This window comes from Antechinus flavipes, chromosome 2, assembly GCF_016432865.1.
Source record: "Antechinus flavipes isolate AdamAnt ecotype Samford, QLD, Australia chromosome 2, AdamAnt_v2, whole genome shotgun sequence".
Taxonomy (NCBI): domain Eukaryota; kingdom Metazoa; phylum Chordata; class Mammalia; order Dasyuromorphia; family Dasyuridae; genus Antechinus; species Antechinus flavipes.
The window spans coordinates 45,885,471-45,910,823 of NC_067399.1; the positions used below are offsets into that span (position 1 = coordinate 45,885,471).

The window sequence follows — 25,353 nt, forward strand, 5'->3', positions numbered from 1 at the left end:
ATATTGGGTGAGGATGCCTACTGATAATAGACTTCCAACAAAATGTATGTGACCTATTTTTGTTTCCCAGTCTCAGTAATTACAAAGGCGATAGGCCTGTAGGGAATATTCATAAATGGCAAGAGCTTTACTCTATACATTTATGTTAAACATGTCAAATCTGATTGAAATCATGCCTTCCAGAAGCATGCTCCACAAACATACTTTTCTCTAACAACTTCCTAGATCTCTCCAGCCCATTAATACCTTCTTAGCAATCTACCATGGATTTGAATCAGGGACACTCCACTGCACTAATTGTTCTGTTAGGTAAGCATCAGGGCTTTTAAAAAAATTAATAAAAGAAAAGAAAAATCCCTTTAGGCCATTTCTCCAGAAATAGCACAAACTGGAATTTAAGTTAGGATCAAAACAACAAATAAAACAACTGAACAGAACTGTGAACATTTCAAAAATCTCCATGCCATTACATCATATTTTTTCCCATTTCCCTTTTTTAACTACCACATAATCTCCCCCACCTGAGTTTTCTTGCCTCAAAGAACCTCATTAGTTCCATTATGGGCCTCTGAAGTTGAAAACCAAAACAGTTCAAAAAGTATAAATATAATCATTTTGTTCTCATATTTTTTCAGTTCTCTAGTTATTGGTGATAAGTATCATTTTAATTATATGTTTTGTAGTTTGTAACAATTTATAATTGATTGGTTAATTACTGAGATAATTGTTGTTCATTTGCTGACATCAAGGATTTTTCAATCTACTATTCACATACACAAATTGACTCCGTGGAAGGATCAAGCAGCTGTTTTTACATTTCAACTAGCAAATAAAGGAGGGGAAAAGTTTGCTAGAAGGATGTTTCTCCCTAAAGAGCATTTCCAGACACTTGGCTTGCCTGTGAAAATGTTCCATGCTTTCTGTTAACTTTGTAGTGAGAACAAAGGGTAGCTCACATTCCTATTGAGCTTCCCATTTGTCACTACTACTGTTACTTCTAAACTTCACATTTGCAGGGTCATCTTTCAGGAGATTTCAAATGGACTGAGGCTTCTTGAGGGGGCTTTGTCTTACAGTTCTTCTGGACCGCCCAGTACAGCTAACTTGTGCTCCCACCTGGAAAGGGGCAAGGTCGGATAAGGTTTGTCAGCCCTTTCTCAGGTCGATGAGACGAACAGGTAACTCAAGAGTTTACGGTGGGTGAAACAGCAATGAGCAGCCCCCAGGTTGCTGGCCAACCTTCACCTGATTCCTGACCGACACATCAGATTCCCTGATCCACGTGTTAAGACATTTCAACTAATGCTTAGCACTTGGCACGTGTCTGCTTCATCTCTACCCTTCAGCCCACAATTACACTGAAAACCAGGATTCGAGCTCGGGGAACATGGAGAATCATGGTTTTGGCTTATTCCCACTTGCCAACAAGACCATGCCTACAACAAATCATCTTTTGAGAACCAACATTGTTGTGCTTTCCTGAGAAAGATTTTCTGACCCTCTCTGCTTAATTCCCAGCATATAACTCCAAGTTGCGCTCCTTTTGTCTACCCTGCCATTGTTTACCCCCAATCCATGCCATCCTCAACCCTGATCCCCGACAGTTCTTCGCCCTAGTCACTGGGAAAGAGAATACAAAATTATACATTGTCCACTATGTGCTAAATGCTTTACAAATATTCTGTCATTTGATTCTCATAGCAGTCCTGCAAAGTAGGTGCTATTATTGTCATCCCCATTTTGTATTTGGAGAAACTGAGGCAAATGGAGTTTAAATGACTTGTTCAGAGTCACACAACTGTGTAAGGCTGAGTTTGAACTGATGTTTTTCTGACTCCAGGACCAGCGCTCAACCCAGCCTTCCATGCCACGGTAAACCTCTCAACAAACACCCTTCATGACATTTCCATCTGTCCATCTTCTTAGAGATTCTCACCAATTATCCCTACGTTCACATCTCCAATTTGTGCCTGTTTACGGGCACTTCTTTCCCACTGGCTACAAACACGTAGCTTTCTTCCACAATTAAAAAAACACCCAACTCTTCACTTGACGAGCCATCCCCTCTGGTTACTGTTCTGTTTCCCCTTTCATGGTCCTTATCTTTTTCAAGAGTCAGGTACCTATTCAAGACTTTTCTTGATGCCTTCTGATTAGTATTCTTTCTTTCCCCAAATTAGTTTGTGCTTACTTAGGTCTGCACACATTATATTTTCTTTCCTAGTAAGTGAGCCCTTTGAGCATAGGTATTATTTCTTTTACTAATTTTTTTTTGTTTGTCATTCCCATAAAAGCTTCCTTAATAGCATTATAGATGAAGAAATGCATATTGGTTAGAAGCAGTGATTTCCCTATTTCTGAAAGTACTCTAGATTCTAGATGGTTATAATTAAACCTATATTCTGGCTATTGCAACCACTATTTCTAAGATGATCAACGATCCTGAGGCAGGAGCCAATAACCTTTTCTCAGTGCTCATTCTTTCTTTACAAACTGTGGATTTGGCAATGAGTCCTTCCGCCATTCCCTTAGTATCCATGGCAATGATCTTGGCTCTCCCTACATACCCAAGCTCTCCTTTGCTGTCACTTTTGCCGGATCATTATTCCCTGAAACATGCATGTCCTTGGAGGCTCTCATATTTATCTTTGTAATCTCATCAATGCTCCTGGATTCAAATCTTTCTCTGACTCCAAACTCTCTATTCCCAAACTTAATTTTTTTCCTGAATTCTAGTTCTACATTGCCAATTTCTGGCCAGCTATCATACCTGGAAAGTTCCAATGACATAATACCTAACAATTTTCTTTTATAATTTCAAACTTTTTAATTCTTTAGAGTAGATACAGAAATGTGGCAGATAACTAGCTACGATATATTCTTTTCAGATTAAATTGCCCCTCATATTTCTCATTTCAGGGTTAAATAGCCACAATCCCTGCTGCCTTTTCTCATGGGCAGTATTTTCCAAGCCTTCATTCATTTTCATTGTTCTTTTCTGGACCATCTCCAAGTTTCTGTATCTTGTTTAAATGGTGAAGCCCAAGAATGAACATGATTTAAGTATAGCCCTGCCTGGAAGTGAAGCAAAGTCCTGACCAATGCTGGCTAAGAAGGCAGAATTTTTTTTTTTTTTTTAAATCTCAAGGCATTACAATATTAACAATGGCATGCAATATGAATTAGGATGACCAAACGCAAGTTTTTTTTTTTGTTTGTTTGTTTGTTTTTTTGGCTTGACATATTTCCTTTTTTTTTTTTTTTTTTAAAAAAAAACTATGTTTTAAGAAATTTATTTAAAAGCAACTTATCAGTTTCTGTTCCTCTGTTCCCCCTTTCCTTAGAAACTACTTTTTTTCTTCTCAGAGTATAATGCTTCTTCTGAATTTTGGCTTCTTTTTTCCTCAGAACCCAGATGCAGCTTTTGATATTCAATTTTCTTTAGGAAAAACCTTGGCTCTCCTCTCTTAGGTTTAACCTTACCACCTCAGCTTCTAGAACCTCAAATTGAAAGAGTGGGAACATGATGCATTCATTCAACAAATATTTCATCAAAAATCTTTTATTATGCCTTTCTTTGTGAAAAGCACTAGATAACCTCTCCTAAGCTTAGTATCAACTCTTTTTTTTCAAATATTGTAAAGAGGTAAGAAAGAATAAAAGCCTTTACTGTTAACTCAATATTAGGAATAATATCAAAGAAAAGTTGAATAGCAAAAGTCATCTATTATAAAAAATATTAATATATATTAATATAAAGGTATATACATTTACATAAATGCATTAGGTAAAACACACACACATTTAATACAGTGTCCATTCAATTTATCTCTGATGATTTGCTAAATTCTAGGCTACCTATTTTCTCAGTTGTTATTGTGTGCTTTGGAGTATAGGATTTGGTTTCAAAGGGTGGCCAAAACCTACCTGGCCACTTGCCCTGGTCTTTATCACCTCCACTTTCTGGATCTTTAGTGAGCTCTTCTGGGTCAGCAGCTGTTTCACTGGGTCCTTCGGCATCTTCAATTGATTCTTCTGAAACAGAACAAAAAATACAATTTCATTTTTTTTTTAAAAGAGAAAGTGAAGATCTCTCAACAGCTATTTCAAAGAATTGTCAAATGGCCAAAACTGAGATGCCAGTGATTTTGACCCAAAACAGAGATTGCAATGATCTTGGCCTTCTATTGGGTTCAGTAGGTTGAAATGCATCAGGAAGTGTAGAATGGCTCAGCAGGATAGTTCTGATCAACATCGAAGGAAGATACATTGGTATTTAGATGGAAATAGGTACTTTCATATACGTATATATGAAAAACATATTTAAATGCAGATTTTAAGATATTTAAAGTGAGAAAAATCAAGCTTGTCTAAACAACCCCTCCACATTTCATAATTAACAAGTAAAGCATTTATATTAGAAAACTGCCATAATAAGCCAGATTTGAGGGAGAAGGGACCTTGGAGGTCACTGGGTCCAACAGCACCATTTTATAATTGAGATAACAGGCTCAGAAAAATAAAGTGACTGGCTCAAAATCAACCAAGATATGTCAAGAGTCAAAAGTGGATCTGATTCCTTGGATCCCATTTGGATCCTTTATGATTTCTAATCCCTGCAAGCTTTTAGATTATCTTGGCTGTGGATTCCTTATATGTCCTTCCCAAATTGTCTTTTCATACATAAAACTAGGTAGGACTTTCAGACATGGCCACAGTTGGAGAATCAGTCTCAGATTTTAATCAATGACAGTGATTTCAGAAATTGTTCCAAAAATACACCTTTTGGTCAGGAAATAATCACTAATAGTTAAACAACTATTAAACTTGAAAAATAGGAATGAAAATTTTACCCAGTTTTTTTCCTTTCTTTTAAAAATTCAACTTCATACCCATCGCTGGAAATAAAAGAAATGAATGTGATTGTTTTCCTGCCCACCTGACATGAAAGAAGTACTCCTTCTGGGCAAGTAAACTAATTGTTATTTCTAAGAGTTAAAAAATAACGTACATCCTTATATGAAAGGGTGTACATGAAAAAAAAAAATGCTCCAAAGAATGGCCTCTTGATAAGTAAAAAAAAAAAAAAAAGTCAATCTGGAAGGGAAAGACCCTCAAGATTTCTAGCCAATAAGAAACAATTGCTGGTTACACTTACTCTGAACCGTCAAAACCCAAACAATGACTAAATGAGGCTTAGACTGGCATTTATTATTGGCCAATAGGTATCTATAATCCAAAACAATTTCTGGAAATGGCATCAAATACATTTGGGGTTTTGGACCAATCAAAATATAGATCATTTTAACTCCCACTGTTTTAATGTGAATTTAAGGCCTTTTAGCTTACAGATCTCAAGAAAAGAAGCTCACAAAATTCTTTTTTTTAAGGATGCATAAAATTATTTCTAAATAGTAAGTTTTAAAACACGTTGGGGTAAGTGAGGCTCACCAGTTAGAGCCTAATTCCTCCTCGCTATTCTTGAAAGGGCAATGGAAACCCAGAAGAAGTGGGTTGGACTAAGAATCAGAAAATCTGCTTTGATTATCATTCTAGCATTTATGGTGTGCCCTTTGGGAATATGGCACCGAATGTGGTATTTCCTATTTTTATCTCCAATTGCAATTCGCTGAACAAATCTTGGCATACAACTCTCTCATGTTTCACTTTTTTCCCACTGAAATACTAAAGATAACCCAGATTTCTTGTTCCCTCACAGTCATAACTAAGAGCGGAATCGTGCGTCTGGTTAGAATGCTTGGGCGACTCATTCAGAAGTAGTAGCTTCTCGGACAGGGAACATGAGACAAGGCTTCTGACCGGGGTTCTAGGTCCGGTTCTCGGATCTGAAAGCTGAATGAGCTTGAGCAAGTGGCTCAAACGGCCAGCAGGGAAGTAATTGTCATCTAGTGGAAGCCACCGGTTTATTTTTACAGATAAGGGAAAGTCACCATTTGTGGGCAGGAAAGCAAGCACATTCATTTCTCTTTCGTCCAGGGCCGAGTATCTCGTTGAATTTCCTATTTTTCAAGGAGGTCAGTAGTTGTTTAACTATCAGGGATTACTTGCTGGCCACAAGGTGTTTGGGGACAGTTTCTGGAAAGGGAAGGAATGGGTGTGTGCATGTGTCGGTGCGCGCGCACGCCCAGGTTCGTACGCACATGTGTGCACGCGGCCCCCGCATGTACACACGTAGGCCCGCGGGTGCGCCGGCGTGCAGCAGGTGGGGGCGCGTGGCCGCGGGCGCTGGGTGGGTATGAATATGCACACAAAGGGGAGCTGAGACGGGCAGCGGCGGGCGGCCCCCTCCAGCAGAGAGCTTCGCCCGCTGAAGTCGGAGACTCCCCTCGGCGGAGGCTTCCGTTTTTGTCCCCCTCCCCGCCGGCGGGACAGGTAACGGCCGCCGCCAACAGCGGGGGGCTGCTAATGCAGATTCCTTAAAGCTCCCCTACCGCCCAGCCTGCCCGTCTCCTTCTTTCTCGCCGTCCCCGGGCCCACGCCTTCGTTAAATGGCCGCCCGCGGTCCGGCCGGGGCGGCGCGCCCTCTCGGCGCGGCAGCAGGGGCTCCGAGCAGCTGAGCGCCCCCGCCCCCGCCCCGCAGGCTGGGTCCGCCTGCAGTCCCACCTGTGACCTACAGGTGTCAGCGTCTGCATGGAGAGGCGGGCAAAGGGGCAGCTGGCTCCAGGACTCAGACACTGTCTGGGCTGCCTAACCTGAGCATGTGGAAATAATATATGTCTTCAAGTGAACCGTCTGGTTCTAGGGAAATAAAATAGGACATTCATAAGCAGTTACACCATCTGTCTTTATACCATCATCATCAACAACAAGGGGAAAAATAGCTCTTTAAAATGGATGAAAGCCCGGGCTGACAGTAACCGGAAAACTGTGAGCTATGAATACCAATAAAGGTAGAAAAATGATGAAAAAACAAGGATACAAACGACAAAATCCCCTGACGGGCTTCGGGGCTCACATGGTCGTGCAGGGAAGGGGGCTGGGTTTTTTTTAATCCCCAAAGGATAGAGAAAGCCCTTCACTGCGACCCAAGCCGGAAATTCATGGGACCTTGGGGTCAAGGGCTCGGAGGCTTGCTCCCCCCGGAGAAAGGTCTCTCATTTTCCCTGCTCTCAGTAAAATGGCAGGAGGGTGTGGGTAGGAAAGCGTCTATTAGAAGGGTAAGATGGAATTAATCCAGTTTTTAATTTGAAGAGAGGCAGAAATATTGCTCTGCTCGGTTCTGTTTTTAGAACGTCTGTAGGACAGACATACTGATTGAGTACCAAGCAGATCTTTTCTTGGACCAGGAAAGACATTTCACCCAATAAGAGCAACAAAAATTGGCCTCGATCAATAGAAATTTCATACTCCGTTCCATATTATCAGTCAGACACAAGTATACCCTTGATGAACAGTTTGATCAGGAAAAGCCTGTTTCAACAAGCACCTCTGTTCATTATGGAAAATAACAGATTCTTTTTTTTTTTTTTTTTTTAAATGCTAAAAGAGGCCAGTCAAAATACTTTTCCATCCTATTACATTTCAAGTGAGTATTAGGATCCTAGCAGTATTGCCCACTGAACAATTAAACGCAATGATTCTGGAAGCTCTTTCCTTGCCTTTAGGCAGAAAAGCACTTTCAGAAATCTGGGATAGTCTTCCCTATTTAAAAAGGTTGCAGAGAAGGTCGAGGCTATAATAGCATTAATGAAGGAATGGGAGCCATTACTGAGCACTGGGCTAAGTGCTGGGGAGTTTGACAGTGAGGTGGTCCCCTGCTCTCAAGGAACTTCTATTCTAATGAATAATAATAATGTCTAGAAGGTTGAGGGGGCGAGTCAGGTGGCCCCGTGGCCCTCAGGGTGTAATGGCAAAGACCTCAGTAACACTTCTTCCTCAACATCACTTCCACTGACATGATGGTGTCTTTGGCAGTAAAAACTTTCTGTTCCGGGTCACTGGCCATAACCTTCAAGAAGTGCTGGCTGACTGCATTTCCACACTGAAAGCCTTGCAATTCCCAGGGCTGTGGGTACTGGGCTGTTCCTTCAGGGTCTGAGGAGAGACGGTGGTCAAGGTGGTGGGGGCTTGACCTGCTAGACACATGCTGCCTCCCGTCTCTCTCACTCAGGGCGGGGCTTGGAATCTTTCCTTTGGCTCAGATGACTCGCCCATCTTGCTGTCACCCAAACAAGGCTAGAACCTTTTCTGGAATGTTTTCCTGACTCCTCACCAGATGGATTTCTTTTTAGGGAAGGACTAAAGAAACAGCAGCTAAACTTCTTAGAAAATCATCAGGCTTTCCCATTCTTCCTTTGTCTCTTCTGCCTTCCACTTCCATGTAAAATCTTCTCTGAAGTCATTCTAAAAGTCTATTTTCATCGCTTAATTTTTTTTTACAGATAACATTTGTTCAGGCCTCACGGCTGAGTACAGCCAGCTCACTTCATTAATGTCCCAGTGGTTGAGGGCAGAGCTCATGGCCTCTAGTTATAAGAATTCCAGATCCTCTAAAAGGGAAAAGTTCCTGCCTCATTTTGGGTCTTCCTGCTGATACTATAGCATCACACAATTTCTTTTAAATAAAAGTGGATTCACTGAACATAAATGCAAAAAGATCCTCTAACACACCTTACTTATGCCTAACAACCTGATAAAGATAACTACATGTTTCCCAAATCTGTGGGGAATTCTGTTCCCAATAGAGGCCTTTTATGCCATCTGACAACCCAGTGGGGATTTGTAGCAATTTTACAAAGCCTGAGAAATTGGTTTGTAGAAGAAAATGCCAGCCACAAATAGAGGTGTAAACATTAAGGAGCCAGGATAGGAAGCTGCCCTCTAATGTTGGAGAAATGTGCACGCTACCAATTCCCAAGATGTGACCCATTTTCCTAGACGGGAAAGTCCTCTTAAAAGCAACATTATTTGAAATGATGCTACTTCTTGAAGGGGTAGAAGGGGCAATTTTCCCCCCACTGGATATACTTTACAAGTCTCTTCTAGATTTCAAAGAACTGGGAGTTGCATCAACTTTAAACTCTGTTCCTATCTTTTAAAAAAGAAGATGAAAATTAAATCTGCCTTCTCTGAAACTCTGACAAAAGTCCCTGTGGTACCTGAATCTGATAAAAAAAAAAAAATTGGAAATTCTTCTAAGAGGCAGGGTGTCCACAGAGCTCTCTCACTGCCATATTATTTAAACAATACACTAAACCTGTGATCCAAAAGAAATGAGATTCCCTCCCCACCCCCTTTTGTAGGGGGTAATGGTTGAGAGGAAAGAAGGGTAGGGGGAAGGGAGGGAGTGTGTCTGCCTCCCTCCCTGTCGGCAGGCTCAAGAGCTGAGAAACATTAGCTGTCATGAACCACAATCAAATCAGGTTTGAAATATTTAGCAGTGGGTTGGAAAATGCGATGGTGCCGCTCTGACAGGCGAGATGTGCACAGACACCCATTTCCCATTATAATGGAAATATCAGGCCTGTTCTGAATATGTATAACCCAGAAAAATGTATTGATTTTTCATTCGGCATTAAAAAAATGAAATAGCCTGCAGCTGTCAAAAGCCTTTTGTTAAAAGCTCATCTTTCCTGGAATGAGGTTTACCAGAAATAAGTTTTAATTGTATACAGGACCTCTTCTTTGAAACAAAAATAAAATAAAATAACCAACCTGTTTTCTTTCAGATAGGGTTAAGGCTTTTTGTTTCATCATTTTCAACCTAATTAACCAAGTGCAACCACAGAAACACAAAGGAGAGAAGCTCAACAAATTCCCAAGAGCAGGTATTGCAATGGGAACATGGCGAGGCTGGCCACAAGTGGGCATCATTTTCCCTGATGCAATGAGAAAGATGGCATGGAGGGGGTGGATGGATAGACGGATGAATAGATAGATAGATGGATTTATCTGTCTATTCCTCTTGTTCCCTAATAATGAGAAGGAGCACATGGCATTGGGGAGCAAGCTGGTGTTGGTTTCCTTTCTACCTGGGTAACCATGGACAAAACCCTTCTCCTTTCTGAGCCTGTTTACCCTTGGTTGATCTAGATGACCTCCGAGATCCCATCCAGCCCTTAATTTATGGCTCATGACCTTTACAGCTATGGCAACGCTGGGGCACTGCAGCAATGATGCCCAAACCTTTCCCCGATATTCTTGCAGTGACATTTCCAGATCCCAGTTTCCAAAGAGAGCACGGTTCTCTGAATCAAATGCCTCACACATTATTATCTCCATTTTAGTATTGAAGAAACTAAAACTATGGTAATTTAAATGACTTGTTTTTGGAAGCTAAGTGTAAAAGGCAAGACTTGAATCTAGGTTTTCTTGATTCCAAATCTAATGGTTTCTTTAATACCCCATGCTGTACACAATGACAAGAAACCTTGACCGTGTCCCAGTCTGTTGTATATAAAATAATTCTCCATACGATAAAGTATTGGGCTTTGCTTTAATTTCTGTCTTCACCAAATTGGAAGGTCATGGTTAATAAAGGTTAATAATAAAAAATTCTAATAAAATCAGAAAAAACCAAAATCAGTTTGAGTTAGTGTTATCAATGAGATGTGGCTGCTCTGGGAACCACTTTTTCACTTTTTGGGGCTCAGCACTAGATTTCCTATTGCCTTTTCCTTCTCAAAAAAGTGGACCTATCACAGTTCCAAATCCAGAATTTGTGTCAGGAAAATGATCTGACTGAACAGTGATGATAGACACTACCAGCAGGTTATTCCTCACTTGTCCTCCAAGCTGCCCCCAAACTGCATATTAACATCTAAGTTATTTTATAATGTGTGGAAGTATTTTTTTAATTTCTTTAATTTATTTCCAGTCCTATTATGTTATAGTTGATGTGAACTGCTTATAAGATAGATAGATAGTTATATATACATATCTACAGATATGAATACATTTCTCTCTTGCAGGCACCCTTCAACTGGCTTGGAAAAAGTTTCCATTTCTGCTCATCAAGTAGGGAATTTACAAATCAACAGAAAACAGGATTTTCAAGTACATATCTCAATTTCTTAACAATTTGTTCAATTTTCTATAGCCCTATAAGGATTCTGGATTGTTCAACAAGGATACTGAATTAGAGAAGTAACCTAGCGAAGAATAACACTGCTAAACATATCCCACGAGATTAACTATCATGGCCCATATAGACAGAAAATGTTTCGGGGAATATCTGAGGGTTTATAATTGAAAAGCCTAGGAATTCATCGAAGGTAGCTGGTGACACAGTAAATGGATGGCTGCGCCTGGAATCAGAACATTCTGGGTTCAAAATTGAGCCTTGGACACTTCGGTAGCCATGTGTCCTTACACAATATGCTTAACTTCTACCTGCCTCAGTTTCCACATCTGTAAAATGAGAATAACAGCACCTACCTTGCAGGATTGTTATGAGGATCAGATGAGTTAATGTTGGTTAAGACAACAAAACAAAACCCTTAGCCTAGTGCCTGGTACAATACAAGTGCTTCATAAATGCTTATTTCCATTTCTTTCCTAATAACAATCCTCTTTCTACTAAGAATATTTATCATAAGCCACACATTTAAAAAGGCTTATCATGATAGCCCCTACTAAAGTTCTCATCCATGCCTTACTGTGTACTGCTACCTGGAGAAATAATGGTTCTCTCTCTAATATTCTTTTTCTCTCTCTGTCTCTTTCTGTCTCTGACTCTGTCTCTCTCATTCTCTATCTCTGTTTCTGTCTTTCCTCTTTCTCTCTGTCTCTCGCTATGTGTCACTCTCTTTATCTCTCTCTGATTCTGTCTCTCTTTCTCTGTCACTTTTTTTGTCTCTATGTCTCTCTCTCTCTTTCTCTGACTCTCTCTCTCTCTCTCTCTCTCTCTCTCTCTCTCTCTCTCTCTCTCTCTCTCTCACACACACACACACACACACACACACACACAAAATCTCAGCAGAACCAAAGGAATTTTAAGTCCCAAATCATTTAGTAAAACAAACAAAAAAAGTATTCCAGGAGGATCTGACCCCTAACATCAAAGAGCACTCAACCTTCAAGATATAGAATCTGCTATTTTCCCTAAATTCTTGAAGGTTAATATCATTAGCCATGCAAGCTCCATTGGGTCCTGACAAGCTGGAGAACCAGGGTACATTGAGAAGATACTGGATTTGGAATCTGTAAAATTGGCTTTCATTAGTGGCTCTATCCTCACCTGTTTGATCTTAGGCTCCTCTGTCTTTGTAAAATGAGACAGATGGACTAGATGCCCTTTAAATCACATTAACTCTAAAACTATCATCCTACCTCTGGATCTGGGGCCATTAACATCTTTTGGCCATGGCCACTCCTTGAAGACTATTTAAGGCACAGAAAGGGCTCTCTTCCCTTCTCAATCTCCATCCCTGAAACATAAACCTTTTCAGCATTATAACCTTTTCACAACATGAACCACTATGGCAAATACACCTTATTACGTGCCAGTCAGAGGTATTACACTGGCTTTGCCACTGAAGAGCTACCAAACTTAAATTAAACACCAGTGACTGTGCTCAAGGAACTTAAAATCTAGTAAAAAAAAAAATACACAGCCATTATGCAAACTAGACCAAGATAAGTGCATGGGTGAATATGAAGTGACTATGAAAGATCCAAGGAAGAATAAAAATGTAAATCATATTCTTCATCTGGATCTTGGTACCAAACAGCATCTTGTAAGGTATCTTCTCAAAAGCTTACCTTGTTACTACTGATAAAAGCACATAAAGATCTATGAAGATGAATCACAGGCCTACTAAAATAAAGGCTAGACTGTCTCATTCCCACTCCACATACACTTCTGTACCCTGCTCTGTCAGCTTAACTCTCTTTTTCTGAAGATGAGCAGATTGACAGGCAACACTTAATTCTAATCTGTCTAACAATGTAAAAACTTCATTCTTTGTTTTTTTCTAGTTAACTTTCCTTGACCCGTGAATTCTTACAAAGTTAGATCATCAAGCAATTTTAAACAAAACTGCCTTGAAAAAAAAAGGTATTGTTTATAATTTTTAAACCCAAATTCAAATTAAAAAAAAAGCTCACAGTAGTTAGGGAGGTGGAAAAAAAGGTCACCGATTTTGAGGGCCACATAAACTTTTTCTTAATTGTAAGGACTTACAAGGACTTGTCATTGATGAGCTTTTAATCCCCAAAGTTCTTTAAGTGAAATGATGATTCAAGTGGGAATTTTACCACAAAATTTGTTTGTGCCACTAGACTCTCGTTTACTCAATACTTCTTGAGCTACATTGCCTGGAGTTTCTGGATAGTGTTTGAAATATGGGGGGAGACTGCCAGCCAAAGGGTGTTGCAAGGAGAGCCTTTGTGCTAAGAATCTGATGCTCAGAGAATCCGGTTTCTTCCTCCACCCCTCTTAACACAGCCCCAGTCTCTCCCTCCAACCCTGGGCCCCCACTCCCACCCTCAACCTCCTGGAATTTGGCATTAGGATAAAAGATCCAACTCTGGCATTATTAAAAATGACTAATTGGAGAATAGAGACCATTTATGCTTTTGTATATTTGAAGATCTCTGTACTGTTTACAGAAATAAGAAAAATGGGTGATTGTGCAGCAAGGAAGAAGGAGCCCAGGACTGCTCTGCAAGGCCTGGCCCTGAGCTCACCATGGCTGTTAGGAACGTCAGCAGCAGTGGAGTTCTTTGAGAAAAAGAGAGCTGTCTGAAAGCTTTTTGGGTTGCCTTTTGATTTAAACTCCTCTCCAGTCGGAGAATCTAAAGGTGACGAGACTTTTATTGGTCTGAAATGGGCATTTCTGTCAGACTTCCTGGGGAAAATTCAACTCGTTTGGACATAACATCATATACTCCATGTGACAGTGAGCCCCAAAGCACCAAATCTCAAATTCTCTCAATATCCAGGAAGTGACAATGACTGCCATGTTTATCAACCCTCACAAGGACTGGATTCAGCCAGTCTAGCAAAAGGGACAGGAAGGCGAGAAGCTAGGGGGAATGGGAGAAGTCAAGAGTTTTTGCTGTCTGAAATTCCATTGTTCTTCACTCTCATTAAAAGATAAAATCAAACCATCACCATCATCATCACCATCACCACCACCATCATCATCATCACCATCATCACCATCATCATCACCATCACCACCATCACCACCATCACTATCACCATCATCACTATTAACCCTCATCATCACCCTCATCATCATCACCACCCACTGTGATGACTACTCCAAGTAGCTAAAACCAGTATCACACACTGTCACTGAAAAACCTTAGCAACAATCAGAAATCACAAACTCTTCCTCTAGTTTTCCTGGACTAAGGTTACCAGTTATTTTCCTGATGATCAGTTACTCTAAGGGGAGTGGGATATTTTTGAAAGAAATAACCGAAGGTTTCCCAGTCTATCTCATTTATTAAAAACCAGTCTAAACCTCCAACACTCGCAGATTTCAAGTTACCTAAGAATCTCCCTACATCCCAAATTGCACTAACTCTGGGGCCAACTGAATTCAGCAAGGATTAGTTCCCTCCAATTTCTACAGAACTATGATTGTGGCTGTTATTTTCACACATGAAATGTAAAAAAAGGCAAATTCCCTGAGCATGTTTGTAGTGGAGCGTGATGTGATTGTGTTGTCATTTATGGGAAATAATCGCAAGCCCATCTCTCTCCCCCCCCACCCATTTTCCAGTCCAAATAACCATGAAAAATTACACTTCAATGTCAGAAGGACAACAAAGGAGGGGCACTCTCTTGGAGCTCAGCAGATTTTCAGGGTTTTTTTCCTTTCTTTGGACAAAAACTACCTTCAATTGTACTTCATTTAAAATGTGATCTAACAAATGCATTTTGACAAGTTCCTTTCTCTCATTCTCTCTTTCTCTCTTTCTTTCAAATAGTATTTTGCACAGTTTAACCTTACACCAAACTGGAATTTTCCAGAAAGGAGTATCATGCAAAATGTAAGCCTAATGAAACCAAGCAGTTTTTTTTCCCCTTCCTCAAAGACAAAACAGAAGAGGAAAGAATAAATCCAACTCAGGACTGGAGGCAGAAACAGAGAAAGAGGCTTGCATCTCTTGTGGAGATCAAATGGGAATTTCATTTAAAAAACAAAAGGGGAGGGCATTAGAAGGGGCAAAGGCAGGATAGAAAGGGGCCAAGAGAAAAGCAGGGGGACTGAGATGTGTGTGGGAGAGGATGTCGTAGAAAAGGGAAGGGGAGGCCTGTAGCCACTCATTTGTTTGGGACAAAATGTTTGATTTGTTGTTCAAATGCTTCATAACTGGCTATTCCAGCAGTCAGGTGCCTGATATCCAACTGGGACAAGGAGTTCTTGGCACCATGTGGTGGGCAGGATCCCCCTGCACTACAAAAAGAGACACTTAAAAACCAGCAAAAAACAAACAGATGCAGCTCAGAAGCTAACATTCCAGGTGTGAGGCCCAAGAATCAATCTTTAATACCACCTACTGGAAATATACATGCATACAAATAAATGCTGATGGGCAAGGGAGAAGAATTATTTTCCAAAAATATAGCATATCTCATTAAAGGGAATAGGTATCAATATTTTGAATCAAAAAATCAAAAAAAATTTGGCTTGAGAAAAACAAAACCTTATACATGATATTAAAAAAATCATGTTTCTTTTTTTGTTTGAATTAGAAATTGATAAAGGCACTCTGATGAAGAGAAAAAGAAAACAAAATCTTTATGTGTATTTAAGTATCTCTATACAAATGCAATATATTGCACCAAAGGCAATAGTAAATGATTATTCTATTTTACGGGTAGAAGTGAGATTATTCTTTTCAATAACATTTATTTCTGTATGCATTTATAACCTATCCTTCTCACTATACCCACCCTTATTAAACAAACAAACAAAAATGAAACTCATTATCAATCTGCAGTCCAGCAAAATAAATCCCCACATTGGTCATGCCTTCAAACATATAAGTCTCTATGCATTTTACATTCATTATCTCTCCGCCAGGAGGTGAGCAGCATTAGAACTGAGAGCTTGTGGGATGGTGTTTATAAAGAGAATGCCAACAACGACAGAGAGATAAGAGAAATGTTAGTGGAAGAAACAAAGCCGGCGATGAAGTTCCAAGACATTCAGGAAGATACGACCGGCCAACGCAGAAGAGAAAGATAAAGTATTTACAGACTGAGGGAGTCTAACTCCCAGCGTATCTTTTGTATTATAATTGAATCCACCGGATCCCAGAACTTTCAAACTTTCTCAGAAGATGGCTTTAACTCCTGCAATATCCTCCCAAAGCAAAGAGCACAAATGCTATTTTATTGGATAGTAGAGGGAGTGGCTGATTGACATCAAACTTCATTCTGGGTGATCATGAGTCACTCACTTACACTCAGCACATGTACAAGTTGGTTCATAAAACAAAGCTCCATATAATGGCCTGAACTTCCCAGAGAACCAATCTTTACAAGAGAAGAGAACATGTCGACAGACTACAATGCCTGAAAGGCAGTCCTGAGCCGCATTGGTTAAATGCTCCTTTTCTTGCCAGATCTTAGAAGAATTCTCATTTAAGTACAGAAAGAGGTCAGAATTTACTGCATTTAGCTTTCATGCATTCAGTATAACAAGTACTTTGGAAAACTGGAGTGAATATAGAGAAGACGACGCATGGTCCAAGTGAAACTAGAGGAACCAAATCACTGCACATGAGCAGACAAATGAGAAGTTAAGGGAAAGAGTCTAAACAATTCACTTGAAGCACAGTCAGTGGGATAAGCTTCCAAGGTATATTTCAGTACAGATGGTAGTATACAACTATAGTCACTGTCCAATAAATCAGGCCCAAGGTCCTTTTCTGGCACAGGCTAGACAGATGAAGGTCATGGAGGTAGCCATCCCATCCAACTCCCTTATTTTTACAGATGAGGAAACTGAGGGCCAAAGTGGATAAATAATTTGCTCAAATTGTGGAAATATGTATAGAAGAATTGCACATGTTTACCATATATTGGATGATTTGCTGTCTAAGGGAGGGGAGGGGGAAAAGAGGGAGAAAAAGTTTGGAACACAAGGTTTGCAAGGGTGTATGTTAAACAATCTCTGAATATATTCTGAAAATAAAAAGCTAAAAATAGTTTGCTCAAAATGAGTGCCTTAGGTAGAAAAGTAAACCTAAGTACTTCTGATTCCATGTCCAGAATTCTATCCATTAATTGCATGCTGTTTAGAAAAGTTCTACCTTCCTTTTCAACTCTAGGATTCTATGACAGTATGAAAATAAAAAATGAATCAACCAAAATAACAACAGGAGGTTGAATTTTGCAGAAATTTATTTCAATTCTCTACTTCACACACATAGACAGAATCCATGCACTTATTTTAGAAATCTTTTAATTGTTGAGGAAGAATGGCCATTTTTAATGGTTAGTTTATGCAATTGTCCATTATTTAGACTGACAGAAATCAGAGTTATAAGAAACCAAATTTGGTCAAACTTTATAAATGAGGAGGCTTAGGTCCAGAGAGGGAAAGAATCTTGACCAAAAAAAAAAAAAAAAAACAGTTAGTAAAGGGCAGAAGTAAGCACAGAATCCTAATATAGACTAGGAAGAATAAATTATTCTGGATTTTCTTCATCTCCAATCTTCACCAAAATATTAGATACTTGAATTTTTATGCTGGTAGTTTTTTTGTGAACTTTGTCCAATAAAATACCAATTGTCCCTTTTAATTCTGAGAAGCTGCTAATGCCTCTTTCCAATGATTCAAACCAGATTCCTATGGATCTTTGAGAACTGCAGCTTACATATCTGTGCCTCATGGCTTTGCCATTCTCCTGTTCTGACCTCATCTCTTCCTCCTGGCTTGGAGTTGATTGACGATCCTTGAAAAGGTCTACAAATTTTACAATTCATAACCTCGATGGAGTGGACAACAAATATCCAGCAAGCAATACAAATAAACCAATAGTAAAGGACACAAGGTGGCCAGATCTGATTTCTAGAAATTAAATGTGCACCGAGACCTTCCAGTGATGGAAATGAAAGTAAACAGGAACCCCAAATCAAGGTGTTTTGTTGGATCACAAAGGGCTGAAGATGAGTTGCCCCCAAAGGAGAAGGTCGTTATGAACTTAAGGGCAGGCAGTCATACTATTTGCATCTGGAATGGTTAGGAATAGGGAATTCACAGAAACTTAAAAACTATAGGAAATCCATTTCCAGGAAATCAACTCTAGACAATTAAATACTGTTTTGGCCATGTTGCAATGGGAGGAAGTAGTAGAAATCTACAAGTGAAAAGATATTGTGGACTAAGTCCCAGGGATAAAGTTTTACAATATCATCCAGCCATTAACCTGAGCAATGAGATGAAAAAAAAGGTCTACATATTAGAATAGAGGGTCAACTGCAGATATGCTAGATGAGAAAAAGAACAAAGCAGAAGAGCATCATATCCAAGGAGTTAACATGGAATAAGTAAACCACTGACAAATTAATGTTGTAGGGAAGACTTCTTGATGTTTGAGAAGGAGAGGGCTGTTAAATATCACTTATTACTCCTTCAAATCAACCATGGATAAGAAAAAGAGAGAATAATGTGAACAATTGATAAATAACAAGGAGTTTGCAAACAGTAATTTATAAAAAGTAGGCAACAGAACATTAATTGAATGGATATAGCAGTAGGGATGATAATATAATAGCTAATATTTGTAATAATGCTTTAAAGTTTGGAAGTATTTTACATATATTATCTCAGAAATGAAATGAATCTCTGAACATGAAAGGAATTGACTAATGAAGTTACTGAACTGCTGATAATTATTTGTGAGAAGTTGAGAATAAACTTAAGAGGATCTGTCCCAAACAGAAAAGCAGAAAAATGATCTTTCAAAGATGAATAATTTGGAGAATGGAAAAAAGATAAAAAATATCAGGCATGCTGAATAATCAAGTCTGGAATAACACGGTTAGGGGCAACCGGATTTGTGGGGAGTGGGAATAAGGGGAGAAATCTGTAAAGTGCTGTATAAATTTTTAAAAAGGATTTTGAAGGAGGTGATCAAGATGAGAATGCAAAATTGTCCAAACCATTTATTTGAAATAAAAATTAAATTAACCAAATAAAGCAGAAATAACTTCTGAAGTGCAAGACATTCTCCGAGGTGCCAACCCAAGTCTGTCCAGAAAAAAAGAAACTCATATTCAGAGGGAGTCTTAAGGTTACAAAGTATTTGCCACACCATGTTTCATTTGGTTCTAACCAGCATCCCAGTGCTAAGAGCACATGTATATATAATGCTTCCCAGTTGAGGAAGCACTAACAATACTCACAACCACCTTGTGACAGAGGTACCAAGTATTATCTCTTCCCTCCTCCTTTTTTCTTTTTCTTTTTTTTTTTTTCAGTAACTTGTCCAAGGTCACACAGCTAGGAAGTGCCAAGTGCTTGGGGCACTTGAACTCAGAGCTCTAGCCCTGGAGGTGGGAGGACCTACCTATGCTGCTACCTCACTGCCCCAACAAATATTATCTTACAAATAAAACTGCTTGCCAGACTAGTGTAATGCATGTAAGATTATGGTTGGGTTACTCTTCTGATCAAAAATCATCAATAGCTCCTTACTTCCTACTGAATAGGGTTTACAAGCTCTTCTCACTGGCATTTACTGACAAGGACAGGTGATTTCCCCTCTAGATGCTTTATACTACAATTGAACTAGGCTGTTTTCTTGTCCCTGAACACGCTTGACCCTTTCCTGCGCCTGCCCCAGCCTTTCTTGGCTCTTCTTAGCCTCCTGATTTTCTAATTATTGTTAATTAATGCTAATTTCCATGCTACCTTCTACATGAAAACTTCCCCGATCCTTCCGGCCAGGAATGACCCAGTGACGGAACACACTGTTCTGGGTCTCTAAAATGCACTTATCTATATGATTTTTTTCCTCCTAGGATGCAGGCTCCATAAAGTTTAGGACTCTGATATTAAAAAAAAGGTGAAATTTTAGATCCAAAAGAGACCTCAGCATCCATTAGTCCTGCCTTTATTCAACAAAGGAGTTGCCATCATGACATGGATGAAGGCTGTCTTTGAAGACCTCTAAGATATAGACAACTCTAAGGATTAATTGAGTTTCTCCTGATAGTAAGGCTCTCTAACTTAAAGTCACTGCTGCTGACATTGCCTTCTGGGGTCAAGAAGCAGCACAAATGCTATGTCACAGATACCTGAGGTCATTCACCACACCTCCTCTAGCCTTCTGTGGGAGAAACGGGACTGGCTCCTTGGACCAACCTGACACACAGCTCCTGATACCAGCGTCCTGACTGCTCTCTTTGGGAGGCTCTCTGGGTTATCCTTGACCTTTGGTCACCAAGGGTTGAACAGAATATTCCAACCAGGGCTCTGCTCAGAGAAGAGGGCTGCTTCCCTACTCCTGCAACTGAGTCCAAGAGCACAGTGCTCATTCTCAAATGTGAACTGACATTCACATAGAGATTGCCAGTTCCCTAAAAACAACAACAACTACTTTGTGAGTGAGTTTCAGAGCAATAGGAGTAGCTAGGTGACACAGTGGATAAAGCAATGGGTCTGAAGTCAAGAAGGTCTGAATTCAAATCCACCCCCAGACACTCACTAGCTGTGTGACCTTGGCTGAGTCTGTCTCAGTTTCTTCAAAATGAAAAATGGGATAACTACCCACCTCATAAGGTTATTGTAAGGAACAAGAGAGATACGTTAGGAGTAACACTGTCAGGAGCAACTGGGATTGTGGGGGGTGGGAGTGAAGGGAGAAATCTGTAAAGTGCTGTAAAAACTTAAAAGGGATTTTGAAGCACAGCACCTGGCACATAGTAGGCACTATTTGTGTGTGTGTGTATAAATGTTTGAATACATATGTATATATATTTGTACATGTATCTATATGTATGTATGTATGTATATACAAAAATTATTGTTGCTGCTGTTGCTGTTCCAACAATGATTTTGTTGGGTGTTTAAGTTTCACGATACCTTTCATTGAAATATAGACTATGGATGCCATACAGATGCCAGAATCAGAGGGTTCCCAAGCAACCAAGTTAGGAAAATGAAAGCTGCTGGTCCTACTGCCCTGTCACTGACTCGTGTTTGCCTCCTGTTCCTGCCTATTCCTGGGGCAAATGTGGTCTCGAAGAAGTATCATCCCAAAGAATTACTTTCCTCCGAATCTGCTTCTTCTTTGACTTCCCTAATTCCATTAGTGGCAACAGCCGCTGACTTCTCCCCCGCGCTCCGTCACCGAGCCCCGTGGGCTCCATCGCTGGTGCTCCTCTGCTGTGGGTGACAGCTCTGGGCTGCCCATATATTCTCTTCCTCCTCCTGTCCCAGGCCACGGCTTGCCTAATTATCACATCCCCCCCAAGGTCCAGCGCGGTGCTCTGTAAATAAATGTTGGCTTGGGTTCCAGCACACAAAAAGCCCAGCAAAAGTCCCAAAGGGTCCCACGGCCCTGGAGGCTGGGGGAGGGTCCTTTCGGGGAGAACCTGATTGGGGCGTAGGGCCGAGCCCAGCTCTGTACAAGAGCTTTGGTGTAGTGTGGGAGGGAAGACCCCGCGCCCTGCAGACAAGACGGGGAGCTCTTCTCTTCACTTTGGTGGAGAGGCTCTAGCAGGAGCCAAGTAATTGCTTTTTCCCCTTCTACTAATAAGCTTTTCAGCAGAGGAAGAATTCAGCTTCCTGTAGTCAACAGACCCTTTTTTTCCCTGCCTCTCTTGGCTCCGAATAATCTAAAGTGACTGCAATTTCAGTCCTGGCTCTCTGGTATTCAGCTCCACCAACTGAGGTCAGAGAATGTCAAGTGAGCCCTCTCTATTTCTTTTCTACTCTCTGCCTTCACGCCACCCATGCCGCTTTGTAACTGAGGCAACCTACCTCCACAACCCAGCCATTATGTGCATCCCCAACTCACAGCAAACATGGACTTGAGCTGGAATTCTAGGCAATGCTTGAGTGTGTGTGTCTTTAAGCGTGAGCACACATTGCAAAACCCTTGATTGCTAACAAGTGATTACTAAGGACTAACTTCAGCTGGACTGGTAACCCTATTCCTGCATCTCCCAGGCTTTCTAAAACTGATTCTATTGGTATATTTTTTGGCTTAAGTCACTGGCTGGTTGTTTGGTCAGAGGTTCCTCAATCACGTTCATTTAAAAAAATTTTCTTTAAAAAACCAATAAGCTACATAAGTTCCTAAGTTCTATCTCTCCTTTAAAATACAGTAGTGAATTCACATGATTTGGCACTAAAGGCCTGAATCCAAACAGATCAGCCAATTAATTGCTGTGGAAAAGTCTTCCAAGTCTTCTCTGTGATCTTATTTCCCAACTGAATAATATGGAGCCAGAATGAGAGGGAAAGGCAGCAAAATGCAGACTCTCCGGCCTCCTAGACCAGTTGGCCCTTCCCTGTGACCAGGCAATTCCCAGCCCCAGGTGTGTACCTTCTCCTCCATCCAGCGGCTGCAAATACCTACCTAGGCCCTGGGGAGCACGCCCAGGAGCCCGGGGGAGTGGGAGCGAGCGGGACAGGCGGGAAGCTGAGCAAAGGCCCAGAGCCGCCTCCACAATGTCCCCATTCCAGAGGTTGCGGGCAAATGGCTTCCCTAGAAAACGGCCTCGTGGAGCTGCCGAGGAGGCTCCAGCAGAGGGCGGGAAGAGGGAAAGGGGAAAAGCCGCCGCGAGCAAGCGCCGCCCCCCACCACACACCCGGTCACAGAGGTGTGTGCTCGCCACCAACTGCAGCAAGACCTGTGATAAGAATTTATTTCTCTCAATTATGTGCTCTTGTCCCTAGTCTCAGTTCATCAGCACAGTGCAGCCAAGTCAATGAAAGGCCCTCTAATGAAGTAATCAGATGCACAGGGACTTCCTGGAGGCTGCTGGCCACACAGACATACACACGCGCCCCACAAATAAACCTGCCAGAATGGGTTTCCAGCAACATCTCACTGATTCTGAGCTTGGGGCGCAACAACGCGCTTGGCTCTGCTCTCCAAACCTCCACGGCCAGCACCCAGATGGATTAATTGCACACGAACGTCATCAAATCTAAGTATCTGCAGATATATAGACATTCAGCACATGTTTGTATCTATCTAGATGTACACAGGTACCATAAGGGTCTGGAGTCAGGGAAGCCTGAGTTCAAATCCAGCCCCAAACACTCCCTAGCTGTGGGACCCTGGGCAAGTCACTCAATCCGCTGGAGACACCAAACCCTCCAGCTTCTTTGCCAAGAACACCCCGCGGGCTCACAAAGGACACAACCGAGTGACTGAACACCAATACTACGCGTGATGCACACAGATGAGAGAGAGACCGACAGGTGCAGAGGCAGAGTTAGCAAGGTGACGGGTGGGGTCGGGGCTAGAGACGGCCTGAAATTTCGGTTTGGCGCACGGGCCTTCCACTGGTAAATGTCGACACGGGGCGAAGGTGTGATTTCACTGGGGTGGCCCCAGTAGGGATCACAACCCAAGGGTCACCTGATAACTGTCTCAGGGAGTCGCCTTCGGCTTCCTCAGAAAGGTGAAATAAGCGGTCGGGGGTCTCGGAAGTGTGTCCAGGGCAGCCCTCCGGCCCCATCCCAGGACTTCTCCCTCTCCTCTGCCTTATATCCTTCTTATGAGACAAGAGATGAAAGAAAATCAAATGATTCTAGAAAACTTCTCATTTCTTTCAGGTATTAATCGTCACCATGGTATATACATGGTACAAAGAACCAGTGGGTTCCGGGCCCAGCCCAGCCACTCCCTAGCTCGGCCATCGGGGTCCAGGCTCTGTGGGCCTCGGTTCTCTTCCTGCCCAAATTTGGGAGGGATCAAGGACAAAGGTGGGGAACCAGAGGGCATGTCAACGTTGGGATCCTCTCCCTCCGAGGCTCTCCCAGCTCCAGAAGGCTCCTCCACTCTCTACTCCGGGAGCTCTCAGGCTGGGCCTTTAGGCTCTGCGCTTGTTCTTGTGTGGGAGGAAGTGCCTGAACAAACAGGCAGAAGCTAGTGGGGATCAGAGTCACTGGAAATCTTTTCCCATAGGCCTCATAACAAAATATAAATAACCTTGTTATTAATGAATTTTAAATATTTATTTCCTTACCACCCTCCAAAGAATCCCAGTTTATAAAAGCAAGAGAGACAACATGAGGATGGGCTGAAGCACTTTCAGGAAACGACAAATGAATTACCAACAATTCTCCATCTTCCTCTAGATGAAAGTATAGCACCCCTCTATCAAAACGGATTCAAATGAGCTGTTCAAATTGATTAATTACTTATGAACTAGATTAAATCCGAGGGCCGCTCATTTCAAAGGCTTAAAGCCACAGGCTCTGAATGGTACGATCTCTCAACACACGGTCATTTATGTGAGCTCTCTTTGGTCAACGCAACAAGCCAACTTCCAAAAAAGGTATCCTGGCCCCTGACCCCAACTCCAAATGCGGCTTTCTGCTTAAGGACTGGAGCAAAGACAGCTATAAGCAACGCTGGATTAAATGAGCACAATGTATTTCTTTAATCTGGACTTGTTTGGAATCATGGGATGATACACAATGGACACAGGAGAGGGCAAGCCAGGAATGGACCGGAGAAGTCCTTTTGTCCACTCACTTGATTTTATAGTCTTGGGAACAGAAGGTCAGCATCACTTGGTGATGCAATGGGGAAGAACAGCAGAGGTGGCTTTCCTGGGTTCAAATCCCACAGAGGTTATGGACTACACACAGCCTTAGGGAGGGTCACAGAAAACCTGTGTGGGTCTCAAGGCCTCTTCTACCTTTAAATCTATAAAGCTAGTCTTTAATTCTCCCATGTTGATCCCAGAGATAACTTGGGTATTTATAATGCTGGCTGACGGTTCCCCAGCAAGTAGCACTCATGGGCCACCACTAATCACCATCAAAGAAAAGCCTGGAGGTCTGCTACCTGGCCATGAAGGCATCGGAGCCCATGAAAGGATTTAAACAATTTAAAAAACTGTAAGATTTGTCTTCTCTACATTGTCAGAAGATAAAGGAAAGCTGGCAGTCACTGGGAGATCATGGAAAGACTACTAGGTGAGCCATCAACTGTGGAGGGCCCAGCCACTGAGATCAGGGAATCCTTCCCCCCATCTGTTAATGGACTGGCTGGATGATCTGCGTAATATACTTTTCAGGGCCACAACCCTAAGCTTCTGAGCTGCTCTGAACCCATCTTTGGAGAACAGACTGCTATGAAAGAAAGGGAAGTCTAAACACAACAGAGACTCCTCGAGTCATTTACCTTATGAGAACATTTAGAGCCAGCAGGGAGATGCAAGCCCCTGTTAGA

The 25,353-nt window shown here is 41.4% G+C and overlaps 1 protein-coding gene across 1 annotated transcript in view; it reads right to left on the minus strand.

Annotated features, from left to right (window-relative positions):
* ZFHX3 (zinc finger homeobox 3) overlaps positions 1–25,353 on the minus strand; it is a 199,509-nt gene that overhangs the window by 60,308 nt on the left and 113,848 nt on the right. The window contains 1 exon segment of the mRNA XM_051974700.1: positions 3,928–4,035. Within this exon segment, the coding sequence (XP_051830660.1) occupies positions 3,928–4,035 (108 nt within the window).